The sequence below is a fragment of the Excalfactoria chinensis genome, chromosome 10 (assembly GCF_039878825.1).
Source record: "Excalfactoria chinensis isolate bCotChi1 chromosome 10, bCotChi1.hap2, whole genome shotgun sequence".
Classification (NCBI taxonomy): domain Eukaryota; kingdom Metazoa; phylum Chordata; class Aves; order Galliformes; family Phasianidae; genus Excalfactoria; species Excalfactoria chinensis.
In genome coordinates, this window is record NC_092834.1 from 2,085,329 (window position 1) to 2,112,986 (window position 27,658).

A 27,658-nucleotide genomic window follows, 5' to 3' on the forward strand; every position below is an offset into this window, starting at 1 on the left:
CAGAAACATGTTTCTTCCCTCCTGTGGACACATTAATTCAGTAAAACTGATAAGGCTTTACTCAGGGGAAGGCCTCTTTGAATTTTAAAGAAACAGTGACCACTTTGACGGGGAGCTCGAAGGTATTTTTAACTTCACTTTTTCTGAGTTCCCTGCATGAAGGTGATCTTTCAAGACAATAAAGAAAAAAAAAACAACTTTCTATGCAGCTTTCCATAAAATACATTTTGTTTATATTCATATGACTTTTCCAGCACTATTTAGCTTACAGTTCTAAAGCCGGATCCTGTCCCCAGCTGATCTAGTTTGAAGCCAAAATAATTCCATTGCCATTAATAGATCCACTCCAAGCACACACTCCTATAATTGGTAGCTGACTTTTTCTGCACGCCTTTAAAGCCAGAGAAAATCGAGGGCTGATTTTTATGTACCTACAGGTTCACAGCAGAGCAGATCTGCAGTGTGTTCCAGCCCGTGGTGCTGTGGGTTGGCTCAGGGGGGGTTTTGCAGTTGTGCTCCCTCGCGCTCCTTTGGTTTGTAATACCAAGCCTAAAATATCAGAACGCAGCAATAGTAATTTCCTATTAAGCATGCATTTTCTAGGTGTCTAATCCCATTATCTAAACCATATTTTGCACTTATCACTTTTGGCAGTCTTATCCCAGATTTTTAAATTAATAATTTATTTCTGTGATTATTCTGTATCCTTACATTAGCTTTAAACAGGCAGAAAAAGCTAGAAATGTTAAGAGTCAGTCTAAAATGATGCAGTTTAGTCTCTCTTCTGGCAGCTTAGTCTCTCCTCTGGCCTCAGCCTTTGAAAAGTGAAGATCTTTTCCATATGAAAAGGTGTGCTTACTCTCTGGGTTCGACAAGTGTCCTTTAGCCTATGAATGTAACATAAGCTTATTAGAAATTAGCTTTAATTTTTCATTGACTTAATTTCAAGTGAGTTGATAAGATTTTAATGTCAGGCCGTGCTTAAAAATTCTCTCTTTGACAGGAACCTTTAAGTATGGCTCCTGCTGATAGAGGGCTAATTTTCAAAAAATATGAATTATGAAGTTCTATCAAAGACATCATTGATGCCCTGACATAAATTATGTCAGTGCCTTCCTTGGCAGACATCTAGGAGGCTCCAGATTCTCATCTAAGGGGGGTTTGGTTGTGTTTGTCCTGTGCCAGTTTTAGTACATATTTCACCTTCCATGAAATCAGTTGGATTTTTGCCACTCATTCAGTGGGAGTTGGATCAGACCCGTACGCTATAATTAGATCCTGCAGCAGGCCTACTGCTAAACATAAGCACGCATGCAAATGATGGTGGTATTAGCCTTAGAAATACAGAAGAGATGCAGGTTCATTTAGCTTTGTGTTTATTTTTGGTTTTATTTTCACTTATGAAGGGACAGCTTTTAAATTTATATGAAAAGATAGAGCTTGGGTGGCATCCTGGGTTGTACTAATTTAACGGGCTCTGAAAAATGAAGTTCGATGCTAGAGATATTCGGCTATTTTCCGTGTTAATATGGAAGCATTCTATATATAAGCTTGGCTGTGTGTACAATACATTCACCTATGAATAAATGTGGGCGAGAAGCAGCGAAAAAATTGTGAGTATTTCACCAGACTAAATACTGGATGCTGGCATGCAGTGTGCGAAGGAAGAAGAAGGAAAGATCATTCAATAAACAGCCAAGAAGCTGCAGTGCTGTACACGTCTGCTGCTGGTGAAAAGGGTTTGTGGTGATAAATGTGAATTTCTTCCTTCTCCTTCTACACAAGGGAGAAAAAGACGACTTTCACACAATGGTGTTAGGCACAGAAGTCTTGCACACGTCCAGTTGTACACCTCAGCTGCCTTCCTACTTCATGGCCTGGGGATTGAACCTTTACAAGGGAGGAAATACATTTCCTTCCCACTTCCAGATTCCTCCCTCCTGATTGCCTGCTTGCGTCTTCCCCAGGTTCCTGCTCCTCCCTGGCCTGACATCACGGCCAGAGTTTGAGAAGCAAGAAGCAGGAAGGACGTGTGCAAGAGTTGAAGGCAGCCGGGGTGGGAGTTTCCTCCTGTCAGTGCTTTTCCTCCTAGATTCTGTTCTGCTCCTGGCAGCTCTTCTTCCTGCAGCAGTGCACCCAGGAGAGTATCTTGTAGCAAAGGGAACCGGATGATCCTTAATTTTAGCAAACATTTTGACTTAACTCCATTTCTTATGAGGTAGGTTCTTGCCTCAGAAGCTTTTATTGCATAAATTCCCTGAGTTGGGTGATTCATATTTGGAGTTTTCTCTAGATAATTAAAAACAGGGGTAGGATTAGTGCTCCACAGAGGTGCATTAGACTGTAAGTATATTACTTTCAGAAAAACACTTACATTAATGGGTGCATAAATTGCCTATGCAATGATGAGAAAAGGGACAATTCTGAATATTTCACCAGCTGCAGGGAAGGGCTTATTCTTCATTATTTAGGGCCAGATCGTCAAGCTTTCATTTAGACTGATGGCTGTCCCACACAGGAGCTGCCCCACTGAAGCCCACTGGTGAGCAGTGCTTAGCATGGCTGTAAGGTCTCTGCAGCAAAGGTCTGAAAGAACTTTACAGTTGGAAGAACGTTTTGGAAACATCACAGAAGTTCCTTGATAATGCGGCTGCTGCTACCGCTGTAGAATATTTTTGCTATATAAAAACAAAAATAGCTTATTTGCTGACTGGATGAGCAGCCATCAATTCTTAATGTTTCCATTTAATTTTATGGGAGATCCCTTTATGCTTTCTTCTATCTGCTGCCCTCACCAAACTGATTTTCTAGTTCTTCGTCATCCTTAAAAGCTGAGTTATCAAGAATTGTGCTGCGAGGTTTGCCTCAGGTAGGAATAAACATCATAATGCAAAAGATGATAGAAGAGCATCAAGGGTTCTTTATGAACTCATGTTCGGATGCTATCATAACACCTTCTTAACAACTGATCCAGAGCTAATAAGACAGCTTTATTCTTATGTTCTTATCGAATTTTCTTTTACCTTTTATAGACTGAAGCAGCAAAGTATTCACTTAGGAAAGCATGCTGATCTAATCTCAAACACAGCGCTGATTTAAATAGAATTTATAGATGAAACATAAACGTAACAGCAATGAGAGTATTGCGAAAAGAGAAGAGAATAAGGTTAAACAAAAGGTGAACATATAAATACAGAAGGCACTATTGGAAATAAATGTACAAATTAGGAGACCAAAGCAAGACTTCCAGGGGACCTCAGTGTGGCACAGCCGCCAGAGGATGTCTGCAGAAGGGACAGGCCTTTGTGATGGAGAGAGGAGGGACTGCGTGAAGGAGGAGCCCATTCTGGAGATCCCATTCAGGATACATTCCCATTCCCCTTCCATCAAGTGCTTGCTGCCCTGCTTCCAGCCTTGCTAAAATAGCCTTGCCATCATCATCACCTCTCTAACTGCCAGGCTATTTTCTGCTATTGAAGCAGCACTGCTGCAGTTGAGGTTGTTCCCCTAAATCCTGTCAACCACCAGTAAGCTCGGCATTCCCAATCACAGCCAGTGTGACTCACTAAACTTCAGGCCTCCACAGCACTGCCAAAATCCGGTGCCTATTTGTGTATAAAATCTGCTCTTTCCAGAGCTATTCAAACACCAGAGATAAGAGATGATTATGACTTCGTGTCATGTTGAAAGACAGGTGGAGGAGAGCACAATGTTTGTGTTGGATTCAGATGTGTGCTGAGATCGTTCCTGTCACTGCTAATTGATGCTGCATCTGTCTTTAGATTGCAATTATTGGGGAGGAAAAAAAAAAAAAAAGAGAGAGAAAAAAAAGGAAAAAAGCTGAAGATCTTATTCAGAGAAGTAATTACGGTTGTACGCTGGTAGATAGAAAGTATGTGGGGGGATGGGACCAGCAGTCTGTGATTTATCACATTCCTCCATCCCTGAAAAACACTGTGATGCTGGGCAGTGCGGCAGTCCTGCTGCGGGGGCTGCTGCCGTGGGGATTGCTGTGGTCAAACCTGGGGCACGGGTTCTCATTTATTCCTTCCAATTTTGTTCGTCTATTGTGTTTGGAGCATTAGTTTCCAACTATCCAGAGACGAGGCAGACAAACAATAGCAAGCTTTATTAAGAGTCAGGGAGGTAATCCCCAAGCCTGAGAGCAATTGCATGAGTAAGCTGGAGGGGGAAGAAAGGGAATTCTGCTATGTCTGCCTTTCCAAAAATTCACCTTCCGGAGTCCTTCAGTGTGATATAGTTACAGGCAGTACTAAATCTGCGTTACTTTGACAAACTTTCATTGAAGCCATTGAGGGTTATTAATGGAAGCAGTATACTAAGTCGCTCTTCAACAGATGCCGTATATCCCCGTGCTGTGGCTGTGGGCTTTTTTTTTTCCTTTCCCTTATTCTCACCCCTCTTCATGGTGGTTGTGTGGATGCCAGCTGAAGCTTTCACAGGTATGTTTTAATACAAACAACCAGCGAGGCTGCCATCTTTCTCTTCGCACTTCATGTGGAATAGTAGGAAAAAGTTATCCTCATAAGGAGTGGTCAGGCATTGGTATGGGGGAAGTGGTGGATCACCGACCCTGGAGGTGTCCAGGAGCCATGGAGGTGTGGAGGGACATGGTGGGTGGGCATGATGGGGATGGGTTGGGGTTGGACTTGGGGATCTCGGAGGTCTTTTCCAACCTCTGTGGTTCTGTGATCACTGCACAAGCCACCTGTGGTACCCATCCCTGCACCAAAGATATTCCCAGTCACAGGCAGCAGTGGTTTGGCCACTGGGTAATAAATTATCCTGAAATAGCCTTAGGCACAAACAGCGTGGAACTGCTCTCCCATGTGGTTATCCCTTAAAAGAGTGCAGTTGTGATGGCTGTGCTGGGTGAAGGTTGTGTTTTTCACAGCATACACAAGAGCAATTCAGGCACTTAGCACAATTTTCCTGCCCATTGTGTGCGAAGCAAGAAGGTGCGGGGAGGTGGGAGTAAATTCCGTGTATAGAGCAGTTGAAAGGATAGCCCTGGAAATCCTACTTGAGAGTGTCTGCAGTACCCCAAGTCCACGCAGGGATGGGGGGGATCATGGCTGCTGTTTCCAGGCTGGATTCAAAGCCACAGCAGATCCGGCTCTTGGCTTGGCTCTGTCTTATTGCAAGGTGCCCATTGTCCATGTAAGGTGCATAAGTATAATTTTTACATAAGTCATGTGATTTTCACTTACATTTCACTCCCAGAACATTGTTTAAGAAGGTCTCGGAAACGTAATTTCATGCTAGTGTCTGCAATTGTGAACCACAGCCTCAGGCAGTGAGGGAATTTCTTGGTATCTAGGCAATAGAGTTTATGTATAGAACTGCTTCCTGCAGCTTTGGGGGCTTATTCTTCTGGTAGTTGTCCTTCTAATCTCTACATCATGCTTCAAGCTTTTGAAACAAGGAGTATGTTCGTAAGTTAGGAACCTGCGGATGTAACGTGAGGTGAAGACGAGATGGGTCAACTTCAGCATTTTTTATATTTCTGGAAATCGGAAACTAATTGCTTATCAGAAATGTTCATCAGCGAGTTCCCAAGCAAAGGTTAAAGTTTTATGTTCAGAAAGCTTGCTGCTTCGCTGCCTCCGATTGTGCAGTAGTTGGGGAGGAACTCCTCCTTCATCTGCTGCCAAGTTTGGGAATTGTAAAATTAAGGGGCTCTTTTTTTAGCACAGTTCCTTAAGACACTCATGTCCAGATGCAGTTTTAACTTCTCGTTTACATTTGCAATTCAATGCATGTAGGAGCCTCCAAAAATGAAGTCTTCCATGACAATTAACTTGGAGTAATATAGAGTAATAAAATTGATTGTGGCCCCTTCTCGGTTGCCTTCTGAAAATTATTAAACAAATACGTTCTGTAATGGGTATCAGCATCTTCTAGAAGGTTTCCTTTCCCCTCCCTTTACATTTCATTACAACAATCGGCTCCACAATGACTCATTGCCTTCGTTAGGAGCGGGAAGACATCCCTCATTATTCATTACTAAAGGAAGGACTTCGCTGCTGCAAGGAACAGCCACAGCATCCTAATTCAGCTACCTTACTAGAGAAAGGAGTCAATGTCATTCTTCCCCAAACTTTGCTGAAAGAGACAGGAAATAATGCTGTTTAATTGTCTCCGTTTATAAATAGCTCGTTCACAGTGAGAGAGCTGCATTTTTAATACTGCAGCCAGGAGGAAAAGAGACACATTTTCCCACTTTGTGTCTGAATTTCATTTCTGGGCTCTTGCGATCGGCCCTTAGAAGCGATGAATGATCATACGTAGATGTACAAGTATGAAATGCATTCATTTATTTACAATTTACCGCATTAATTTTTAATTACAGAGCACTGCAGATGTATTATGTAGGTGCACACACAGCAGTTACTGTTCACATAATGCAGGGATTTCCTAGGGAATGGGGAGGGCTGTACTAAAGCTGCTGGTTTTCTTGGCTTTACGAATACAAATGTTCTTTCTCGCATTGCTCTCCATGTCTTCAGATATCTTTTCTTAAATATTAAGTGATTGAGCCCATATTATGTTCTTACTGTCTTTTAATGCAGTTTTTATTAAGCTTTATAGCACAGACCGTGCTTCTTTATAAATAAAACTCTGGCCATGTATTACTAGAAACCCCATTTCCAGCTGTACTTTTGCCAGACTTGGTTAGATTTTCTAGGAAGGGACAATTATAATTGTGTGATTAATCTTCAGAAAGGGGAAATTTTGGCTCTGCGGTATTTCTTACTGTGTTAACTTCAGAGATTTATAAAACCAACTTGAAACTGCACTGTAAGTGTGTTTATAATGACTTTCAGCTGATTTAATAATCCTCAAAGTTTGGTGACTGGACAGATCGCAGCTTCACAAATGCAGTCCATTACCTGTAGCATCCAGATGAAGTTATCAGAGGTGTAGGAAATGACTTAGGATTGTGTTTCTCCTTAGCCATGCACTAATCCAGCCTCTGGCTGGGGCTCTCAGGGTCCTTGCCTGCATTTATCCCATTATGCAGCGGGGACATGTGCATGGATGATAAAGAACATCTTCATGTTGCAAGTCGAGCCAGGGCATGTGTGTGCCATCAAATCTTGGTGGAGCAGTTGTAAAGCACCCAGTGTGCTAATGTTGTTAGGAAAATTTTCAAGCCAGTCTGTGATTCATTTTTCCTGTCGTTATCAGTAACTCGGTGTGCTGCTGCTAATGCCACTCCCTGCAGCTGCTCTGCTTAATGTCTCTTTTAGCTCACGATCCTGCAGATTTTTTTCTATCCGAGGGGCCCTTGATCATGCAAATAGCGCTGCTAATTGCAGGTTTTGGTGATGCCTTATCCCAGAGGAGTAAGAGTCTCTTGAACAAGTGGCAGTGCTCTGGATCAGATCCTGAGCTTACATCCATGTGACAAGCCATGGCACAGGGCTGTTTTTAAAAGTCACCAGTTTAAACAAAATCAGCTGAAACGATGCCAAGAGCCTTATGTTAAGCTTTCTGGCTGTTTGCTTCCTTCAGTGTTTCCAAGCTTTGCTTTTCATGATGATAAATATCAAACAACAACCCTGGGAGTCACTGGGAGCTAGATTGGCAGGTCTCAGTCTCCATTTAACATGCAGATGATCAGTCTATGGCACATATGGCCGCTTGCAAGATCAGAGCTCGGTTCATTAACACAGAACTCAGAGAGCTCTGGGTGGATGTGGAGTAAGTGCATAATAACCCTGAGCACTGTGCCGTGAGCCAGGAAGTGAGCAATGTGCAGCACCGAACTGAATTTGCACATGTTCAAGAAACCAAATACTAGACTTTTTGCTTTTTTTTCTTTTTTTTTCCCCAGAACCTTGAATTTTTCTTCCCAGTCTTCCAGTTCACAACAGTTAAATAATCAGATTTCAATCAACTGCATATTTCCAGGCCAATTATTTGAGATTCTTTGTGACTTTAAAGCAGTTCCTGACCTTCATCTCTCAGACAACATGCAGAGCTTCCTTAAACGATGCTAAGGATTGCACAGGAGCTCACTGACACCTACAGAACTCACCTCTTTGGCATTTTCTTACTTTTTACTTTCTGTAGCAGATAAAAGAATAGCGGTTTCTTTTCCAGGCTCCCTTGTTTGCTCTGTGATGTACGGTGAGGTGTCAACACACCCAAATGTTTCTTTAAGCAGAGCAAGCTGTGTGAAACCTGATGAGTGCCATTGTGTTCTCTAGGCATCCACTGTGACAATATGTGCACCCAGGGCCGCTGGGGACCGAACTGCTCCATCTCCTGCAGCTGTGAGAATGGGGGATCCTGCTCTCCAGAGGATGGCACCTGTGACTGTGCGCCTGGCTACAGAGGACCCCTGTGCCAAAGAAGTAAGATTTCCCATGGATGTGTTGGCAGAAGCAAAGCAGGTAGAAATGTTATCTATAGCATGAGAGAAAGCCGTGAGTTTCTGAGTGGCGTGAGCTGATGACTTAGCCCCAAAAAGGCTTTTTGGCCAAGAAGACAAGGCTCTGCTGGGTAGAGTGTTGCCTTCTGTTTCTTGTGCCCTTCCACAGTACCTAGAGGACACAGGAGACCTAAAAGAGTCACAGAACCATAGAATTGTAGACTCATTAAGGTTGGAAAATATCAGTAAGATCAGCCAGTCCAGCCCATCGCCACCATCACCTTGCCCACTAAGCCACGTCCTTCAGAAAGGAGCGACAACTTTTCATGACTAACTTGGCAAGATGTGGGTAGAATCAAGCTTCTGGATATGTCACAAGAAGCTGTAGGATACCTGCTAAGCAGAGTCAGCTACAGCCCATCACATAATGACAAGTAGATGAGTGTTGGCTATCAAAATAACAAGGCGACGTTTTCTTGCATGCCAGAAAAAGAATCACGGCAGCCAGAAATATCTCTCGTCTGATGCTCTGCTGCTACATATTAAAATGTGTCAAGGAGATAAAAATCCTCTCATTTACTTTACCTGGAAAGCTGTATTTGCCCCCGAGGGACCTGTGTTCACTGATGCAACCTTCTTCCTACGTAAACAAGAAATGGGTCTCTCTCCCTTTTTCCATCAGCCCTTGTTCTTCCCGTAAGATATGCTCCATGCCCACTTCACATATCCCTCCTGATTTCACCGCTTACACTTGACACTAGCACACACTCATCTCTAAAAATAATTTGTAGCTGACAGTTTTTATTTAAAGCCATTATAACAATGACCTCTAGCACTGCTGTAGTTAATAGCCTATAAGCATTTCCATTATAAACCCCAATTTCCAGGTGCTTCAGCATGTCTATATAGCTGTAAAACCTCTCTCTAAGGCTGAAATGTGGTGCTCAGAGCTTCTGGGAATTGGGGAAGAAATTGTTTTACAAATTTGAAACCCTAAGAGTGCAAAACGTCCAGAAGTTAATAGTTTCTGGCCTTTCTGAGATGAAAAAAAGCCTGCTTAGTTTTATCAGCTCATGGCATACAGGCTACAAGAGGCAAACCACATCCCCAGCTTGAAACTCCCATAATCAAGCTGCTCCCTAAAGACATTTGCTGAAAACTTAATGGGAAGAAATTCTCCATCCCTCTGGGGTGACAGCAGAGGGCTTCTCTGGATGCAGAGGGCTTCTCTGGATGCTTGTGCTCTCCGTGTAGCTGAAATGCCCCTCTGTGGACACACAGCTGGGGAATTCAGCCTGCTCCCCAGCTTTTCTGTGGGATTCAACCCCAAGACTGCCTGCATCTCTGCTAAGTTTGCTTTCAGAATCATTCCTGTTTCCCTCTTGGAAAGTGATTTAGAAGCAGAATTTAGTACATGGCAGCACTGAAGCACAGTACCCCTCTGGGTAGTTCTGTCTGTGCAGTCAGCATTGCAGGAGACACCGGGATGGTTTATCGGTCTTAGGCCTGCAGAAACGTCTCCAGGAATGATCCAGGTTGTTTTATAGCAAGTTCATCATCAACAAACCTGTCAGCTGAGCTCCAGCTGGAAATGTGCAGCGGTGTACGAACCTGGCACCCGCTGTGAGCATACAGACCAAGGGGGGAATTCTCATTCACTGAAAAAATAGAGCAGACGTGATTCAGTAGCCACTGAGACAGAACTACATGATAGAGAATCACAGGAGTAAAAAATATAAGAAGTCATTCTTACTGTTAATGAAACTTCATGGAGGTTTTTGTGCTTATCTGTAGCAGTGAATGTTTGGACAGTGGCTGGTTTTTTCAGTCTGCATGTGCTGCATGGAACAGTATGCGCTTGTAGGAGACGTTGGGCCCCAGTCTTGGTGCTGTATCTTACGGACAGCTTCTACAATAACTTCAATCCAAGTTCTAAGCATAGCTCATGACAAGTTTGCTCAGTTAACCAGTGTGATTACTGATGCAAATTAGGTGCTCTTGTATGCTGTTCCCATAATTACCATTTTAGATTCTGTTCATCACTGACAGATGCTCCTGCAATGGCATGTATAAACTGAATGTCCTACACGAGCACAGGTCTTGCACCTAATACGTTTAGAAATGAGCAATCAACTTTTGACATAGTTACTTAGAAGAAAGAATATTGAGATTTTCCCAATACTCCTTTGATTCTTAGCGTAATTACCTAAGGAAATGGTAAGGTGGATTTCTGTGCTTTGTGTATGTGTCGGTGTTTCTCTTCCTGCCTATCATTAAAGCTTTGGAAGATGTTTTCTGGTATTAACCATGGCTACCGATGGGATATGGGGCATCAGACATCTTATAGTGCTGCATATTCTGAACATCTTTAGCTGGAGATGGCCAGGGAGACTCAACATGAAATAATCCAACAGGCTTCCTAATTTATGCTGTTCGTGGAACTTTGTGTTTTTAGAAATGAAGAAATGTTATTCACATGAGATCGAAACAGAGAGAATGCTAAAGCTCTCAGCACTGAGAAACCTTCCGAAAACCTGAGACAGCCTGTTTTGTTTTGTCTTCAGTTTGCCCCCCTGGCTTCTATGGACACCACTGCAGCCAGCCGTGCCCTCAGTGCGTGCACAGCAGCGGTCCCTGTCACCATGTGTCCGGGCACTGTGACTGCCTGCCAGGATTCTTCGGTGCGCTCTGCAACCAAGGTATGGAGCCTGGGACCCCACACCCGCCTTTCTCAAGCCTCCGTGTCTGTGACTTTGCAGCAAGACTGATCACAATGCATCTGCCTTTTTTCCCTTGTTTCAGCAGTTCGGATCACAAGAAATTCTTTATTTCAGAGGCAAAATGCAAATAGGTACTTAGTCACCCTTTTGTAAATCTGATGTGATCCTGCTTTCATAAATAAAACAGGTCTGCCGCTCCGTGTTGAGATGAATATGGAATGAGACACCTGCTGTAAATACATCAGCCATCCAGAGGTTTCATTTTCCTTTCTGCTAAGCCAGTCATATCCTAAATGTTGATGACACTTTCACGTGCTCTTTCAGCAGGAGCTCTGTTCCTTGACCAACTCAGGTACACCAACCCAAAGACCGAGTTAATGCCCTGGTCTTATAAACAACACCCAGAGCATGACTGTGGGAACAGCTGAAATCACACACACCCAAACATGGGAGCAAAGAGACAGAAATGTTATCAAGGGGCAGTGGAAAAGAGCTCATGTTCCCAGGTTAAGAGCCCTCTGTTCTCCCTGTGTCCATCACTGCACTCTTTGCTTTACCTCTAGAAGTTGGTCCACTTCTACCCAAAAGCTCCATTTTCAGTCTTATCCTAAAACCGCTTCCAAAACCCTTACAGTGTTCCGCAGAGCCTGAGTTGCTGCATACCTCTGGGGGTATTTTCTGCCTGCAGATTTAAAAGAGATAATTCTTAATGGCCGCAGCCCTTGTGAAGTCACCATCCCTGTAAAAATTGAACTGACACTTTCTAATGACCTGCTTTTCAGGAAGTTAGAAGTTGCAGGCAGTACTTAGGCAAAGTCATTAAACAGATTAAATGTAACCATGTTTTCTTTTCCCTGTGCCGCGCAGTCAACTAAACATTATACCAATTAATTTATTAAAATGAACATATTTCAGTGAATTTGTCCATTTTATATGAAACGTTAACCAGATTTCAAAGCGTAAGCAGGGCTAATTATCCTCTTAAGAAAATTCTATTTTATTTTTGCTCAGATGTTCAGCACTTCTGGTTTTACTTTGAAATGTTGATCTACCCGGCAAATTAATTTTAAAATATTCATGTCCTAATTAAAATCAATTTGTGTTGCAGTTTGTCATAATGAATTAGCATGTAACTTTATTTTGTCGAAAGAAAAATGCTAATTAATGTTTTCCATTAGAAAAACGCGAAACAAAGATTTCACTTCTGAATTTCCATCCCCTTGTGCTGTCTCTTTCCTGGCAGCAGGGATGTGACTCCAGCAGCAGCAACAGCAGCAGCACGTGCATGCAAGGAGCTTTGTAACCTCTGAAATTGCACGGGGTAACGTGGTTGTACTATGGATTCAAAGCAGCACACAACTAAGCAGCTGTTTTATGAATATATTTCCCAATCATGTAGCAAGATGGATTGATAACGACGCTATCGCTGCTAGAACACAGCTGACATCCTACGGGGAATTGCAGAGTCCCACTTCAGAGCTTTTATTGCTAATTAACATCTCTGACTGTGTCGTACAATCAGATTGGTCCTGAGGAAGGCAGTATTAGTCCTTACTCTGCAGCTTAGTCTAAAATGTGTGAAGCGTTTTGAGAAGTGCTTGTATTTGTGTCTCACAACTTTACAAGGGAGTCACCGTGTCAGTCCACAGCCCAGTTACTTAACCTAATGAGAGCAGCCACTGGGGCAGGATAGGCTTTGTAATCCCTCTGTGTTGCCACCCTGGCGGGCTTCACACTATTTTGCTAGGACAAGAGGTGCTCACGTGGTAGGAACCCCTCTGCTGGCTCTCGCTGTGCCAGTCTGAAGCATTTCTTTATCAAGTGTGACCTGTTGCCTTTGTCAGCATCAGTGTTTGGATCACAAATCTCTCCCTGATTCATTAGCATTCTGCACTGCAGTGTAAATCAGCTCCTATTTTAAGTAAGTCTTTTGAGAGCTATTTTTCATACGTATAAAAAAATCCAGGCTTCCTATAAGTGATGTTATCTATCTCCATCTTAAAGATGCAATAAAAATATTGTATTGAACTGCTCTGTGTAGAGCACTGCAAGTGAATAATTGTGTAGCACATATGAAAACCTGACAGATCTTTTTAGTCTCTGCTCTTTCTGTGATATGAGGCCTTTTCTTTCTTTCTTTCTCTTTGTGTCCGTGTATTGTTCTTTTCATTGTGTCTTTGTATTGTGTTTAGTTTTATCTCTTTTCAGGCAGAGAACTATTCTGTTTAGCACATCATTCAAAAGCCAGCTTTATCCATTCCTACAGATAGGTCTGCAGCTAGACCATGCACTGTTGTTTTCTGCACCACTCCTAGGTTGCTGCCATAGTAAGAGTAGAAGATGATGGCCTGTTGTATAAAAACAAATGAATCACAGCTCAGGATTTCAATCTGCAGCTGATTTGCAATCAGGGTAGATTGAGGTCACCTGCAGAGACTGCATATGAGCAAGAGAGAGGGGCTGCAGTGGTAAGCTGGTTGCATAATTCAGGGAGTGCCTTAATCACTTTTTTGACATCGCTGCTGCTTGTAGGGATGGAAGTCCAGTTCCATTTGCTACACTCTTTGCAGAGGTGGGCCGTGCATTTTATCTTGCTTTGAAAATGCGCCAGTTTTTGTCAGGGAACGCAGCCAATAAGAGTGCTGAAATTAAACATTTCATTCATTACTGAGCAGGGCTTTCCATCAGCTTTAATGGTAAAGATTTCCAATGATTTGGTGGGCGGCTGAAGATACACCTGCCTGTGAGTTTTATGTCCCCATGCGTGGGCTGCTACATGATGTTTGTGCAAGAAAAGCAGAGTTTCTTTTCTTCCAACTTCAGCAATTAGCTACAGGGACCGACAGCTTTCTTCTCCTCCTCCTCTCCCAGTACCTGCTCCTTTCAATGTCCTTCAATAACGATAATCTTCTAACTGCATTAGATTCATTTTCCAGCAGGCAAATGGATTGCAGGATGACTTTATCACATTGCTTTTGTGCCTGGGCAATAAGCAAACGCGGTGGTTGTGAATGCTCTTTTCTGCCTTTTCCTTATATCCATAAAAAGATTTGCCCTCTTGTCTTCAGGAAATAAAAATGTCATAATTACTTTTCTCTCTAATTGCTAACTGTTAAATCCTGTGACTTCCTAATATTCATTATGAAGCCTTCATTAAACTGTTCTGTATTTCCAGTGTGTCCCAGTGGAAAATATGGGAAGAACTGTGCTGAGCTCTGCCAGTGCACCGAGAACGGGACGTGCAATCCCATCGATGGATCGTGCCAGTGTTTTCCAGGCTGGATAGGGAAGGACTGCTCTCAGTGTAAGCAAAGTGTTAATTCTCCATCTCTGCTCTGAAATAACATGTTTTCCTGTTTAGTGTTTTCAGAAAGTTAAAGGCAGTTTCTAGGGAAATCCCTGAAGTACTACAGCAGCCAGTGCCTTACTCTCTTTATAGCTTATTTCTTTTAATTAATCTAAGTTAGCTTTGGCTTGAATTAGTTTATGCAGTTGGAATTTGCAGAGGCAGTAACTGGCTTCTGTTACAGGAAAGAGAGGTCACAAGCTCTTATCAGAAAAGAAAGCTCCCTTTTAATTTTTAGCTGGATTCCCTTTTATTTATTTTTTTGATATCATTTTCTTTCAGTTATTAATTAGATTAGGAATTATTAACTGGTAGATGTTTTCATGTATCAAGCCCACAGAACTGAGAAATCAGGCAGCTGAAATGTTACCATTAAATGTGGCTTAATTGTAGAAGTCAATGTGGGCTTGGTGGGATGGAGGGTTTTCTTCTCAAAAGTTGCCCAGGTGGAAGATTGGCATTTGTTGATCCCAAAGTGTCGTTTCCGGAGAGCATCCCTTAATTGAAGATAGATCACAGAGGGAAGCAATATCTTATCATTCAGAAATGTTACTTCATATTCAGGATACAACCAGCATATTAGACAGCATTCCAGAATAAAATATATTAAACTTCAAGTGATAAAGTAGGAACTGGATAAAAACAGACGGCTGTAATTTTACTTTTATTGTGTGTCTCCCACAAGCAGAATATTGCTGTCACTCAAGAGAAAAAGAAAAAAAAGGGGGGGGGGGGGTGAAAAAAGAAGACAGCTGCACAGATTCCTCATTATGTTTAGCCATGTAATTGGGAAATGACTGTTAGTTTCTGTTAACCTTGAGAAAGGATGAGTTTCTCCCTGAGGGAGGCAGGCCAGTTGAGTAGCAACAACTGCCTGTTTAGAGACAGGAGGACGTGGGGATGGCTGCTTGGTGTTCTGGGCTGGCAGAGCAGGAGCCTGGCTCCTTTCTCAGTTACCTTCCTGCAAAGAAAGGGTAAACCTCCTGACGCAGAGCTGGCCTCACACCCGGTTCCTGGGGTCCTGGCCCGCAGCTCCGGAGCCTGGCGCTGAGCTGTCAGTGATCCTCCCTCGCAGCAGCTAACCTGGGATGACCAAGAGATGGAGCCACAAAAGGGACAATTTTAGCTCTGGCTCCGGAGCCGGTTCTGGAGACACACACAGACCCCACGGCTCTAACTTACAAAGCCTTTTCAAAAGTATTTCTGGTTGCTTATAGCACGAACACTTCAGGCCAAATCCCGTTCAGCTGTACATTGTGTGAGTTCAGCGACCTTTTGTTTGATTTACGTCACGGCAGGTTTTTTTTTTTTTGCTATTCATTCTGGCTTTGGTTGTGTGTGTCATATGCCAGAAACTTGCATTTATCGATAGAATGGCAGCCAATGGCATGCGTGGAAATAGGCACCGTTTCTCTACTTTCAGGTTTCCTGGGAACCATGCCTTATTAATTCATGCCTTTAATAGGAAGCAATGGAAAGTGCTTTTTAAAGCAAAAATAGAGTTGTTATATTGAAGGGTTATCATCATTTTGGGTCTTTCAGTCTGGCACTAATGACTGTAACTTACTGCATTCAGTTTTGGAGGGAGGCTTTACAATAACTTTTGAAAATGTATTAATATTGTACTTGTAGAAATATATAACAGACCTGGAGGTTTTAATTTAATATTGGCCCCATCAACAAAAGCAATCTGATTTTGCGGATGGGAATTTGTACTGAAAGAAGTTTTCCTTACATTTTTACATAATTCGAGCAGTGCTCCGCGCTTCAAATGAATGTGGTAATTTTAGCAGTTGATTGCATAGCAGAAGTAAACCACGAATGGCTGCGCTTTATTATGCAAGAATTTCTGAATATCAAAAAGAAAATTAAATTACCTCCATATCTTAAAACCCTGCCTGAACTGTCTGCAGAAATAGCGCCAGTGAGGCAGGGAGCGCTGCTGGAGCACTCAGCCCCATTGCGGGGGCGCTCGGTGCTCACAGAGCAGACCTACACAGAGAAGAAATGTGGAGTTTGGCAGCATGGGTGAGATTGTAGCTTTGCAATCTGGGTTTGCAGAGCAGTCGTTGGCATGGGAGAACCGGTCGTGGTGAGGGAATAGCTGCAGCAGTGCCAAGTACCACGATGCGACGTTCTGCCTTTGCTGCTGTCCTGCAGGCTCTCCGTACCGTTGTTCCCCTGCAGCACTAAAGCCATATCACTGCTGATAAATGTTTCTTATTTTCTTAGCTTGCCCCCCAGGTTTTTGGGGCACGGATTGCTTTCATTCATGCAACTGCCACAACGGAGCAATGTGCAGCCCTTACGATGGAGAATGCAGATGTACTCATGGTTGGACTGGGCTCTACTGCACACAGCGTAAGCCTTTCAGATGTGCTATTTTGTCAAGGAGTCTGTCAAAGTGTGTGCTGCTACCTCGTGTCTCTTCCAAGTATTGCACTCTTGCTGCTGTACCACCTGCTTCATGTTTGTGGATGACTTCCTGTCACTCCAAGGAAAATGTCCTGAAGCTTCTCGAGGCTTTTTATGCCCTTGGCATGCTAAAAATATGAGAGTCCTACCATTTAGGTTATCGATTTGTTGTCAGAATCTGTACGGTCCTTTTCCCTGTTTCGTGAAGCCCAGGAATGCATTGTCTGCTTTAGGAAAATGTCTGAGATTTCTCATCTCACCAGCACAAAACTATCAGCTCTGCACGAAAGTGGAGATCACATTCTGGTGAATCTTCTGAGAGGGCTCTTCCATTTGCAAGTAACCAGCTGATCTCTGGCCTCTTAGAGAGTTTCTGTCCAGTTCTCTTATTTCACTCCCTGAAAATGTAGTGTGTTTGGATGCATGAAGTTTTTATTCTTCTTAAGTGCTTAAAAGGCAGTTCTGTAGGGGAAATGCTACTGCAAGAAAATTGGCTGCCATGGTAGCTCTGCATTTAGATCATCAAATACACGTTATTAGATATACAGAGGCTGAAAATCCATAGATTTATAGGCTCATTTATTTCGTGCTGTTAACACATTCCAGTTTGTGTTTCAGCTCATTTCTTCATCTTTCCTTACTCTTCTTCCTGAAAGGTTGCCCAGCTGCTTTCTATGGAAAAAACTGTGCCAACGTCTGTCAGTGTCAGAACGGAGCAGACTGTGACCACGTCACTGGGCAGTGCACATGCAGGACGGGATTCACAGGCAAACAGTGTGAGCAAAGTAAGTAGCAGCATGACTTCATTTTCCCATTTCTTGTGGGGGGGAGATCAGAATCCTTTGCAAAAATGGGCTGTGGGTCTGTCAGCCTCCAGCCCCTGGCACCATGCGTCATCTGCAGGGAAAAGAAGGCATCTCTGGAAAGCCAGCTGGTCTTTTAGGGCAGTAAAGTATGGCGAATCCACTGCAGACTGGGCCTTTCCTTTCCCAGCATGAAGTTAGGTGAGATCAAAGCCTGTCTCACAGCCAGCAGTGAGTGGAGGCAGCCTTCCCAATCCACTTCACTTGTGCCTTATCGATAGGAACCCCAAACTGCATCATGCCTTACTAACACTGAGAGCAACAGCATCGGGTTTCCCCAGGCATGAAGGAAGAGTTCAAAAAGAGCCATTACACTCTCTGACTTCCAAGGAATGTTGAGGTTTCCTGACAAAGTTGTTACACTATAGATGTGGGTCAAATAAAGATTCATCTGTGCATTGAAAACAGATCAAGGAAACAAAAGCTGCTTGTCATTTTTGGAAGGATTGCAGTTAGCTTGAATATTGAGCAAGTGTTTAACAATGAACTTCAATTACCTTGCAAGGGTACTCGCATATCTTACTGTAATTGTTGTCAGCGTCTTGCTGGCATATTTAGCACACTGTGCCAAATGGCTTCTTTTAAGGACAGAGATTTAGGGCCGTGGAAACTGTATATACTGCAGTTGAAAAATTACTTGTTTGTCCAGTATAGTAAATCAAAAGAAAATTCTCACGCACTTACTTGGATTCTAAATACAGGGTGAAATCTATCTCACCTTACCATGGCATTAATTCCACAGATATATTTTTTTCTTCTTTTTTTTTTTTTTTCTTGGCAGTAGGTAATGCAATTAAACATTCCTGCTAGCTTTGCAAGTCAAAGGCCTACCTCAGAGCTTCCCTGCAGCTTACTACACAGATCTTTATGAGCGCATTAGGACGTATAACTCAATTCATGAACATCTTTTCCATTTGCACGTACTTAACATTCATCCAAGTGTGTGTCTCAGGATCAAATCTGCATGCTTGTTGGGATTACGGACGGCACCGCTGTAATTCTGTGAGCAGCCAGCTGACTGAATGCGTGTGCACCTTTAACCATGAATAAATAGGAAAGTATGAAGTTTAGGAGTAGAACTGAATCACAGCAGAAGGTTTTATGCAAGAAACAGCATTTCTAATTTGACCACTCTACCAGGCCTGAGGTTTTATTTTCTATCCAAACTACAAATGCGTTCACTTTTTTGCTTTTCTACTGTTTAAAAGTAGTAAGTGTTGAGTATAATATCTCTGTACTAAGACTCCTTCCTTCTCAGAGTCCCACTGGATGGGCAGTTGCACCACACTACGGATGAAATGCCAAAGTTATTGTAATGTATTGTAATAGTAATTGTATGAATACATTTCCCAGTTGGACATTCACTCATTTTGTCTTGGATAGAAATTCCTTCTGTGTTAGGAATCCTAGTGCAGAAACAGAGCAAATCGAATGGCTCAGATGCTCGGTTCTGTAAGTCCATCTCCAAAGTGATATTAGTCTCCTATCACTACTGGGGGTCAATATGAAAGCATGCAGGATTTGTTTGGTAAAAGTCTGCTGTGTTCATATGAAGGTACATTAAAACTTCTGTTTGCAGTCTCCCCAGGAAAGGAATGTGCGCATGCTATGCTCTTCCAAGATGTCTTCTGCAGCTTCTGAGATCATGCCCTGTTAAATTCCATACACCTGTCATATATATCAGGGCTTTTCAAGTGTGCATGTATTGTTGGTTTCATCCTTGAGAAGTCTTGTATGGCTTTTCCAGAAGGAAAGTCACAGCTTAATGCATTATACCACAAATTGTTCACTAATACATCTGTCTCCTGCTTAAAGTAGCAGTGTAACCCTGGGGAGGCATCCCAGGGAAATAAGGGTGACTTCTGTGCTGAATTTCCATGGCGAGGATCTCACCTTCTTCCTCCAGAAAGTCAGGATTCTTTCCAATCTTTTCTTTGGCTTCCCAGAGTGCTCACCAGGAACATTTGGTTATGGTTGCAAACAACTCTGTGAGTGCATGAATAATGCTACATGTGACCATGTCACAGGTACTTGCTACTGCAGTCCGGGCTTCAAAGGAATCAGATGTGATCAAGGTACAGTGAAATTCTATCTGTAAAATCTCTCTGTCCCTCCTTGTTTTGTTTTTGTTAACAATGATGTTCTTACTTAAAAATCTCAAAAATGAATTGCGCCATTCAATTTACAGTGTGTTATGAATTACTTTCAACAGCGGCTCTTATGATGGAAGAATTAAACCCCTATACTAAAATTAGTCCTGCTCTTGGATCAGAGAGGCACTCAGTGGGAGCAATCATTGGAATTATTATTCTCCTTCTAATTATTATGGTCTTGCTGGCACTGTTTGTGTGGTATCGACGGAAACAGAAGGAGAAGGGCCATGACATGCCAAGTGTATCTTACACTCCAGCCATGAGGATGACTAATACAGATTACTCACTTTCTGGTAAGGGTCTTTTTATGTTAATCAAATACTGCCTCGTATTCCTGTATGTTGGGGAAATTAAGCTTCTGTGACGTATAACATGCTACTGAGTATCAAAATTAATGGTGCTTCTGTTCTTGCCCTGAATACCGTGATCACTTAGCAGAGACAGGAAAGCAAATACAACTCAAAATTGAGCGAAGCTGTTTTATGTATGAAAGATTACTTGCAAGACTATGCTGCATGGAATATATAAAGTCCTGTTTTTCCTCTGTGAAACCTTAAGATGACTTTTTGGTGAGGAAAGGAGTTGACTGGGTTAATATTAAGGTTTTGCTTTTGTCTGTGTTGCTGTTTCTCATTTGAGCCCTCCTATCTGTTGTCCCTTCTGGGTGCAGACCAGCCCCTGTTGTCCAGTCAGCTGGTGTCAGTTTTCTTCCCAGGAGCTGATAAAAGCAGGAGTGAGGGAGGGGGAGGCTCTTTAAGTCTGGAAAGAAGAAAGAAAGTGGTACTGATTTCTTTCTGGCTTTTTTCCATCTTCTGTTGCTGGTCTGGAGATCAGTTTATCCTAACAGATTGGCTGAACTTTGGAGGATGTGATCTCCTCTTCATTGCTGTCATTCTTCATTCCTCAATGGCCAGTCTCAGGTAGGAAGCTGGGTAGGAGGTGGTTTTGCTTCCTTCCTGTTTCCTCCAACCTGTCCCCAGTGAGGATCTGCTCAGGGTTTGCTGTTCTCTGTCTGCTCTTTGCTGCACTCCCTTTGAATGGCTGCAAGGCTGGAACTGTAAGTGTAAATACCAACTTCTGAAGCAGGCAGAGGTCGACCCAACGCCTTTGCTTTCTCAGCCCTGCATTGCCTTTTTCTTCCTGCTTTCCAGCAGGGATGCACAAGACCCAGCCTCTTGCCTCTGGTTTGCCCTCTGTGCTGCTCTGGAGTGGCATGGCTGCATCCTGCACCTCCCTGGGTGCACCTGAAAGGAAGCTCTCCCACCAAGCAGATGCTACTGTCTGCTGAATGCTGCTGCCGAAACTCATTTTTAGATCACTCGGGCTTATACTGGAACATTCCTTCTTCTCATAGCTACAAGATGGGAGAGGAAAAATCAGCCTCTCGTTGCCTTGTTTTTGAATGTTAGCTATGCAGGCTGGTGCCTCAGCTGCCCGTTTGGGTAAGAAATTTATGAAAACGGTGCCAGAGTGGGCTCATCTGATCCTTAGCTGGTTGCCAGCATGATTTGGCCTGAAATTTGTCCTTTCTACATCATTTGAAGAGCCAGACCACGAACGTACAAAAGAGAACTGTGGCACATCTCAGCAACAGCAGGGCTCCAAGTTCCAAGAGAGCAGATCACAGCTGCTGGCACAGAAAATTGTTCTGAACTTTTCAGCCATCCATTTCGTTCACTTTGACACTTCATCCATTTATTTACAAAGCCTGTTCCACAGAATTTATTTGTGAGCTCTCCTGGTCCATGGATGTGTAACCCAGCAAGTTGAAGAGGCACAACTTAAAAGTTTGCAAATAAGGCGTATTGCTGAGGTTGGGAGTTCCTGACTGCAGAAATTGAGCTTCTCCTTCCAGACAGTGTTGTTTTTTCACCATATTTTACCATGAATGGAGATTTCCCAATCAATCTGATGACATCCCAGTGCCACGCTCTGCAAGAAGTCTGAAGGAAGGCAATGCTGTGAAAGGATGTTTGCACCTTTCAGAGTGAAGGTAGACAGACAGCTTTCCTCTTCAGCTACAAAGTCTTTAGCTTTGAAGCTGCTGGTAGCCCAGTACAGTCCTTGCTGGTTATGCCTCTGTAGGCCCTGCACCTCCTATATGATGTCCTTCATGTTCCCTTCAGGTGTTCCTGCTATCACACGACGCTTAAGCAGAGAACACTTTGGGGATGGATGAGTTCCTGGATGCATCACAAATGTCTGCAGGATTCCATCCTACAGCTCCGCCAAACCTGGGATCTCTTCTGGTCTCCGGGTACAGCAGTGCATTTAATTCTTGCTCTTGTGGCTTTGCTGCTCTGTATCAGCTCAGTTTGTAAAAGAGCTGAAGTGTCAGGTTCTCTAGAAGGAAACTGGTACTGTTTCCTTCGTGTTCATTGCATTCACTGATGGGTGTGCTGAGGCTGGGCCTTTCCATTTGTCTTTATGCAGTCTGTTGCTGCATGCAATAGAAACTTTGTCTCTCAGAACGCTGCAGCTGAGTGGAGTCAGCCATGGGGGAGGCAGGAATTGATGACAAACTGCTGTGTTTCATGCAGAGGAAGACCAAGAAGTTAGAAATCATTCTGCATCTTCATCTCATTGTAACATGTCTACAGGTGTCAGCATTGTTTCAAGTTTTCATCTTTCGGGGGAGATTTACCAATTCTGCACAAACTCCTTGCCCAATCCTGACACTGCTCCGGTGGCTCTACAAAAACTTGCTACCCATCAGGCACCTTCCCAGCTTTGGCCTTGCTGGTGCTGTTTTCAGCCTTCCACTTCCATAGAGCAGAAAATCAGATGAAAACTGAGACAAGATCACAGATAAGAAATAGAGACTCATAGCGTGGCTGGGTGGCACGAGCAATGTGTGTGTGAGCGTGCACGTGCATGTGTGCATTGCAGAGGACGCTGAAGGAGAGCAGCAGCATTGCATGGACATATCTGAGGTTTTTGCCTGGGGTCTTGTGTGTGCATTAAGGACAGAATGAATACTCTGCAGACACACTCATGCAGTGAATATAATCTTTTGCAAATCTATGGACTTTGGCCCAAATTCTTCCTGAGCAGTGACTGCAGAATCCAGCCCTGCAGGGGTCTGTGGTTAACCTGGCCCACTATTGCTGCTGTGTGGGTGGTGGTGTCATCGTCGTAGAGAATCATATGTACAGATCAGCAGCTCCTGGGGGCTGTAATCAGTAACTTCTGTCTGCAGGATGCTTGGGGTCTATTTGAGGGAGATTATAGGAAAGGAGAACCCCTGTGCAGCCCTCTGACCGACTGGTATTTAGGGATGAAGGGTGTAGCAGCAGAACTCACTTAACAGCAGCTTGGTGGGAAGGAGAAGCGCCCCCATTGGGAAGCTGACCCACAGCACGTGGATCAAAGAGCAGGCTGTCCCCCATAAGCCTGAAAGCAAAACAGTGCTCCCAGCGTGGGAACAATATATTGCGTCCAAGAGAGGATTTTAAAGCATGGATCGTTAACTCAAGGACACAGGGACAGAAGGGAAAATGATGCAGCAGTGCTGGAGAGCAGCAGAGATTTCTTATCAGGACTTGCTCAGAGGCTTGGCTATGGGCTGAAGGGACGCTGGAGATGTTCTGAGTCATAGCAGGCTTTATGATAGGGGAGAATCCAATGCTGAGAGCCAAAAACTAAGCAAAGCTTAATACAAATACAGCATCCTGAGCCTTCTGCCGCCCCACTGACACTCCCTGTGAGTGGAGAAGATCCATGCAAACAAACCAACTGGGAGGAAGAAGAAAGCAGTGCCATTTTGCAGCTTGAGCTCTCTGATGTTGTATCTACTGCTGAGCGCTCACTCCCCGTTTCCCTGCCCCCCTGTCCTCCCGCTGCAGGATGTGGATCGTTGCTCTTTGTGTCCCCGCACAGCCGTGGCTCGAAGTCCTTCAAGGGATGGAGCATTCTGGCTCCCATCCAGATCTGTGCCTTCCAGCACTGCACAGCCGGGGCCCACAGCAGGTTTTTTGCCTTCATGGGGCCCTGCACAGGACAGATCTCTCCCTGCTAACATTGACATAACCTTTTGGGGCTCTTTTTGCTTTGTTTTAATTGTTGGCTTTTTTGTTCTTTCTAGCCATTGAAGTCTATGTGCTGTTCAGAGCAGAAAGAAATTCTCATCTTTGGGAGGAGGTTTTTTCTTTCTTTTTTTTTTTTTTTCTTTACTGGGATAGCATTAGATTTGAATTTGATGTATTTTCAGGCAGCGGTCGTAACAGCTTCATGAATAAATGTGTAGAAAATGGACTGTGCTATCAAGGTAAATCAACCTGTGTGGGTACTTAAGTATCAGCCAAATGGAACTGTGTAGAAGGAGTAATTCTGAGTATATGGGGCTGCATCCAATGAAGGAAGACAAGATTTCTGGTGATGCAGACTTGTGTACGAGCCCAGATTCATTAATTCAGCACAGTGCTGAGTAGCGGGGCAGTCTGGGACTTTTCCTTCAGCTCATTTCGGGTGCACAAGCTCTATGGCCAGATAAGCTGGGTGTGAACTTGTAAGGCGTCAGCTGCCTCGGCAGTGTCAGCGTGCACCTCTTATCTGGCAGCAGAGCAGTCAGCCGGACCTTCTCTTCAGGCTGATCCTTGCAGCTGAGAGAGGGCACAGCAGATAAGGGAAGGGGAAGGAAGCACTGAGAGCTCGGGCACGAACACTCACCTGCAGAGCAGAAAAAGGTGGGTTGGAGCTGTGCTCCCCAGTGAGCATTCAGCGCCTCATGGGCAGGATGAAGGCTGTGGGAGCAGCTGTGTTTGGCTCCCAGACCCAGCCCTCATTTGCAGACCCCCAGCAGCAGCTGTTTGTGTGTAACTCTATTGCAAATGTCACAGTTATAGATGAGGGAGGTGGTGGAGCCCTGGCAGGCTGCCTCATCTCCCCAGCTGCTGCACTGGGCAGGAGGTAATCGGTGGCAAGCTGAAAGAAGCTACATGAAAATGCTCGAGTCCTGGAAGCACGTGCTGATCTGAGAGCCTTTGCTGGCAGCGTCCTCAGAACACAACTGGGACCAAAAGGTTCGCAGTGACTTCAGAAATCACGCTGCATGTTCCAGCAGAAAGAAGATGCTGGGTCAGGTTTGCACACACACGTGCAGGTTCCTCCTCTGGCTTTGTGCCGCTGCACTTACGTAATAGACACCCTGCGGCTAAACTCTCTTATTTGAAACGGGATGTTTTGCAGTACATTAAGCTAAGCCGAGATCTCCACCAGATGTCAGCAGAGCGAAGTGCACGGCCGCAGGAATGCAGAATCGGAATGAGAGGAGGAGGCGGCTCCTGCAGGCGGCGTCCTTCCCCACCCGCTCCATGGGCAGCTGCCCTGTGCGTCTGCACGCCTTTCTGGGGCTGACCTCCCTCCTGCCATCCGACCCCTGCTCGTTACAACTAACCCACGTGTTTCCTTCTTACAGGGCGTGCTGATGACACGGTTTTGAGTTGTTTGGGTTTTTCACTCCTCCTTCTGGCCCAGCTTTGCTATGTGTGTCCATTCGTTGTCACGCTGAAGCCAGCCTTGCAGTGATGCTTTCCTTAGAGCCTCCCATGGAGGTACCGCTACAGCACCTTGATTTTAACACCAAACAAAAAGGTCCGTTTCATAACTAGAAGGGTTATTACCACCAGTGGCTCCTACATATGCTTAAACCAGGGAAGAAACTGCTGCAAGCCATCCGTTTGCTGAGCTTTGCATTTCTTCCCTTGCCCACAGCACAGGTGGATTGTCAGGAATTCTTGTTTCTTTCATTCAGTTCTTCAGAAGGACAGCGCTGTGCCAGACGGGGACGTTGCTTTTTTGTGTTATGTTTGATGCTAACCCCTCCAACGCTTCACCCCGCGGTCTGCAGATACGTCTCAGCCGGAGATGCCATATAGCACACCGTGCTCATCGGGTTTCTCGACTCCATTGTCTCTCGTGTGTTTTCACTTTCTGAAGGGTCGTTACAGCTTCCAAAGCATTTGTGATGATTGTTTTCTTCCCAGATGTATCTCAAGGTAGCAGCAGTGTGCATTGCTTTTCCAACCCAAGCTACCACACTCTCTCGTGCGGTGTGACTTCACGCTTCTTTCCCCGTAATCTGGACGGGAGCAGCTCCAGTAAGGTAGATATGATCCCACCCCTCTGCAGCACTGTTCTTATCAGTTCAAGGAAATAAGGCCAAGCAATGCCTGCTGGATTCTGACACGGTGGCTCCGATGGACACAGCAGGGTCTGCCAGCCCTGTGTGTGTCTGTGTAATCTCTGTGCCCTGTGACAGGAGCGTCAGCCCATGGTCAATAAGCCTTGCTGCCTAAGCAACTATAGGCCATGTTTGCATCTCAGAAAAGATAAAGAAGCAGATGATTGTGATTCTTCATTAATATAATGAAAGTAAATCAATGAAGCATTAAGTCAGGAGTCTAACTTGGATAAATCGTTGTTTCCCAAATCAGCAGACACACAGATTTGCTGTTGGCACAAAGAGAGATGCCGGAAGGTGCTGGGGGTGAGCACAGCTTTCATCCAGGGTGCTCAGAGCTGTGCCGGCCCTTCCTGCTCTCAGCAGAGCACCTCAGATTGGAAATCTCAGACATCCAGGAGGAGATCACTGCGTGTTGCTATTGATTCCCTGGGACCTCCTCTGGACTACACTCAATTCACCCCTTCAGCATTAGACTGAGATGTGGTAAATAGTAAGGCAGCTCTTCCATTGGAGACCTAATAAACCAAGGTGGGGCAAAGGACAGGGAGCAGAAGAAAGAAGAAATGCAATTGGTTTCATTAGGGCTGCCAGCTTTACAAATGATGGTGCTTGCTGGCTGCATTGGCTTCATCCAAACGTAGCACTGGTCACTGGGAAGCCACAAGAACAAAACTGGTGCCACAAAGACACCATGTAATGAAACAGGGCATGCAAATTCCACTTGTGCTCCTGCTGGACGTTTCTTGGTTCTAACAAAACAGTCTCATGGAACTGTAATAACAAAGTTGGCTCTAGAGATTTTGCAGAGGAAAGGCTGGACAGATGTGTAAACATGTTTTCTGAGGTGGATGGTCCCCTCACATCATGCAGTTTTGCTCCCCAAGTTGGAAGTGCAAATGCTCATGATGTCAGACTCAGGATGAACACCACTGAGTGTGGAGTTGGACCACCAATCCTACTGCACTCATTTCAGTGAGGTTGGAGAAGGTCAAAGCAAACACCTACCTCGATTTCCCAGCCTGCAGCGCTATCTGATCACACAGCAACTTCAAATGTTTAGCTGCCAAAGAGGTATGAAATCCAGTGGTGCATCTGGACAAGTGTGAAAGCTGCCTGCCTTGCAGCAGTGCTGCCTCTTGTAGTCGATCAGCAGGTTGTCCTGGCATTGAAAAAGAAGGAAAAAAAATAAAAATGGGTCTGGTATTTTTAGGGCACTTATCGAAATGTATGCCCTGACTTTTCCTTTATGTCCCCCAGCATCTAACTTATTCATGAGAAAGCTTTGCAGTGCTGAGTAGCTGAGGATGGCCAAAAATATGCAGCTCCTGTCTTGCTGTTCTCCAGCCAAGTAAGACAAAAGAGAATATAAAGCCCCTAATGGCTGCAGTAACGAGTTTCATTTCCTAATCAGTTTGTCTGGTGCCATTTCCACTTTCTGCAGGGAAATGCGCACAAGTTGTACTTGGAGGATTCATTTCTTTCCTGTGCCAGTTGGGGTCACGTGGGAACCAGCACAGATGTAAAACGACAAAAAAAAATGGCAGAGGAATCCCTGAAGTGCTGAGGCAGAGTCCTG

At 44.2% G+C, this 27,658-nt stretch overlaps 1 protein-coding gene across 5 annotated transcripts in view; it reads left to right on the forward strand.

Annotated features, from left to right (window-relative positions):
- The window catches only part of MEGF11 (multiple EGF like domains 11), a 243,397-nt gene that overhangs the window by 200,122 nt on the left and 15,617 nt on the right, over nt 1-27,658 (forward strand). For 3 of the 5 annotated variants that reach the window (XR_011904850.1, XM_072345519.1, XM_072345521.1), the window contains exons 15-21: nt 8,238-8,384; nt 10,966-11,100; nt 14,297-14,425; nt 16,700-16,828; nt 17,539-17,667; nt 19,692-19,820; nt 19,958-20,191. Coding sequence is in view for 4 of the 5 variants with exons in the window: in XM_072345519.1 (XP_072201620.1) it covers nt 8,238-8,384; nt 10,966-11,100; nt 14,297-14,425; nt 16,700-16,828; nt 17,539-17,667; nt 19,692-19,820; nt 19,958-20,191 (1,032 nt within the window). In the remaining variant the exon portion in view is untranslated. Of the gene's footprint in view, nt 1-8,237; nt 8,385-10,965; nt 11,101-14,296; nt 14,426-16,699; nt 16,829-17,538; nt 17,668-19,691; nt 19,821-19,957; nt 20,192-25,882; nt 26,002-27,658 lie in introns of all 5 variants that reach the window. The other 2 variants (XM_072345518.1, XM_072345520.1) reach the window with 1 other exon arrangement.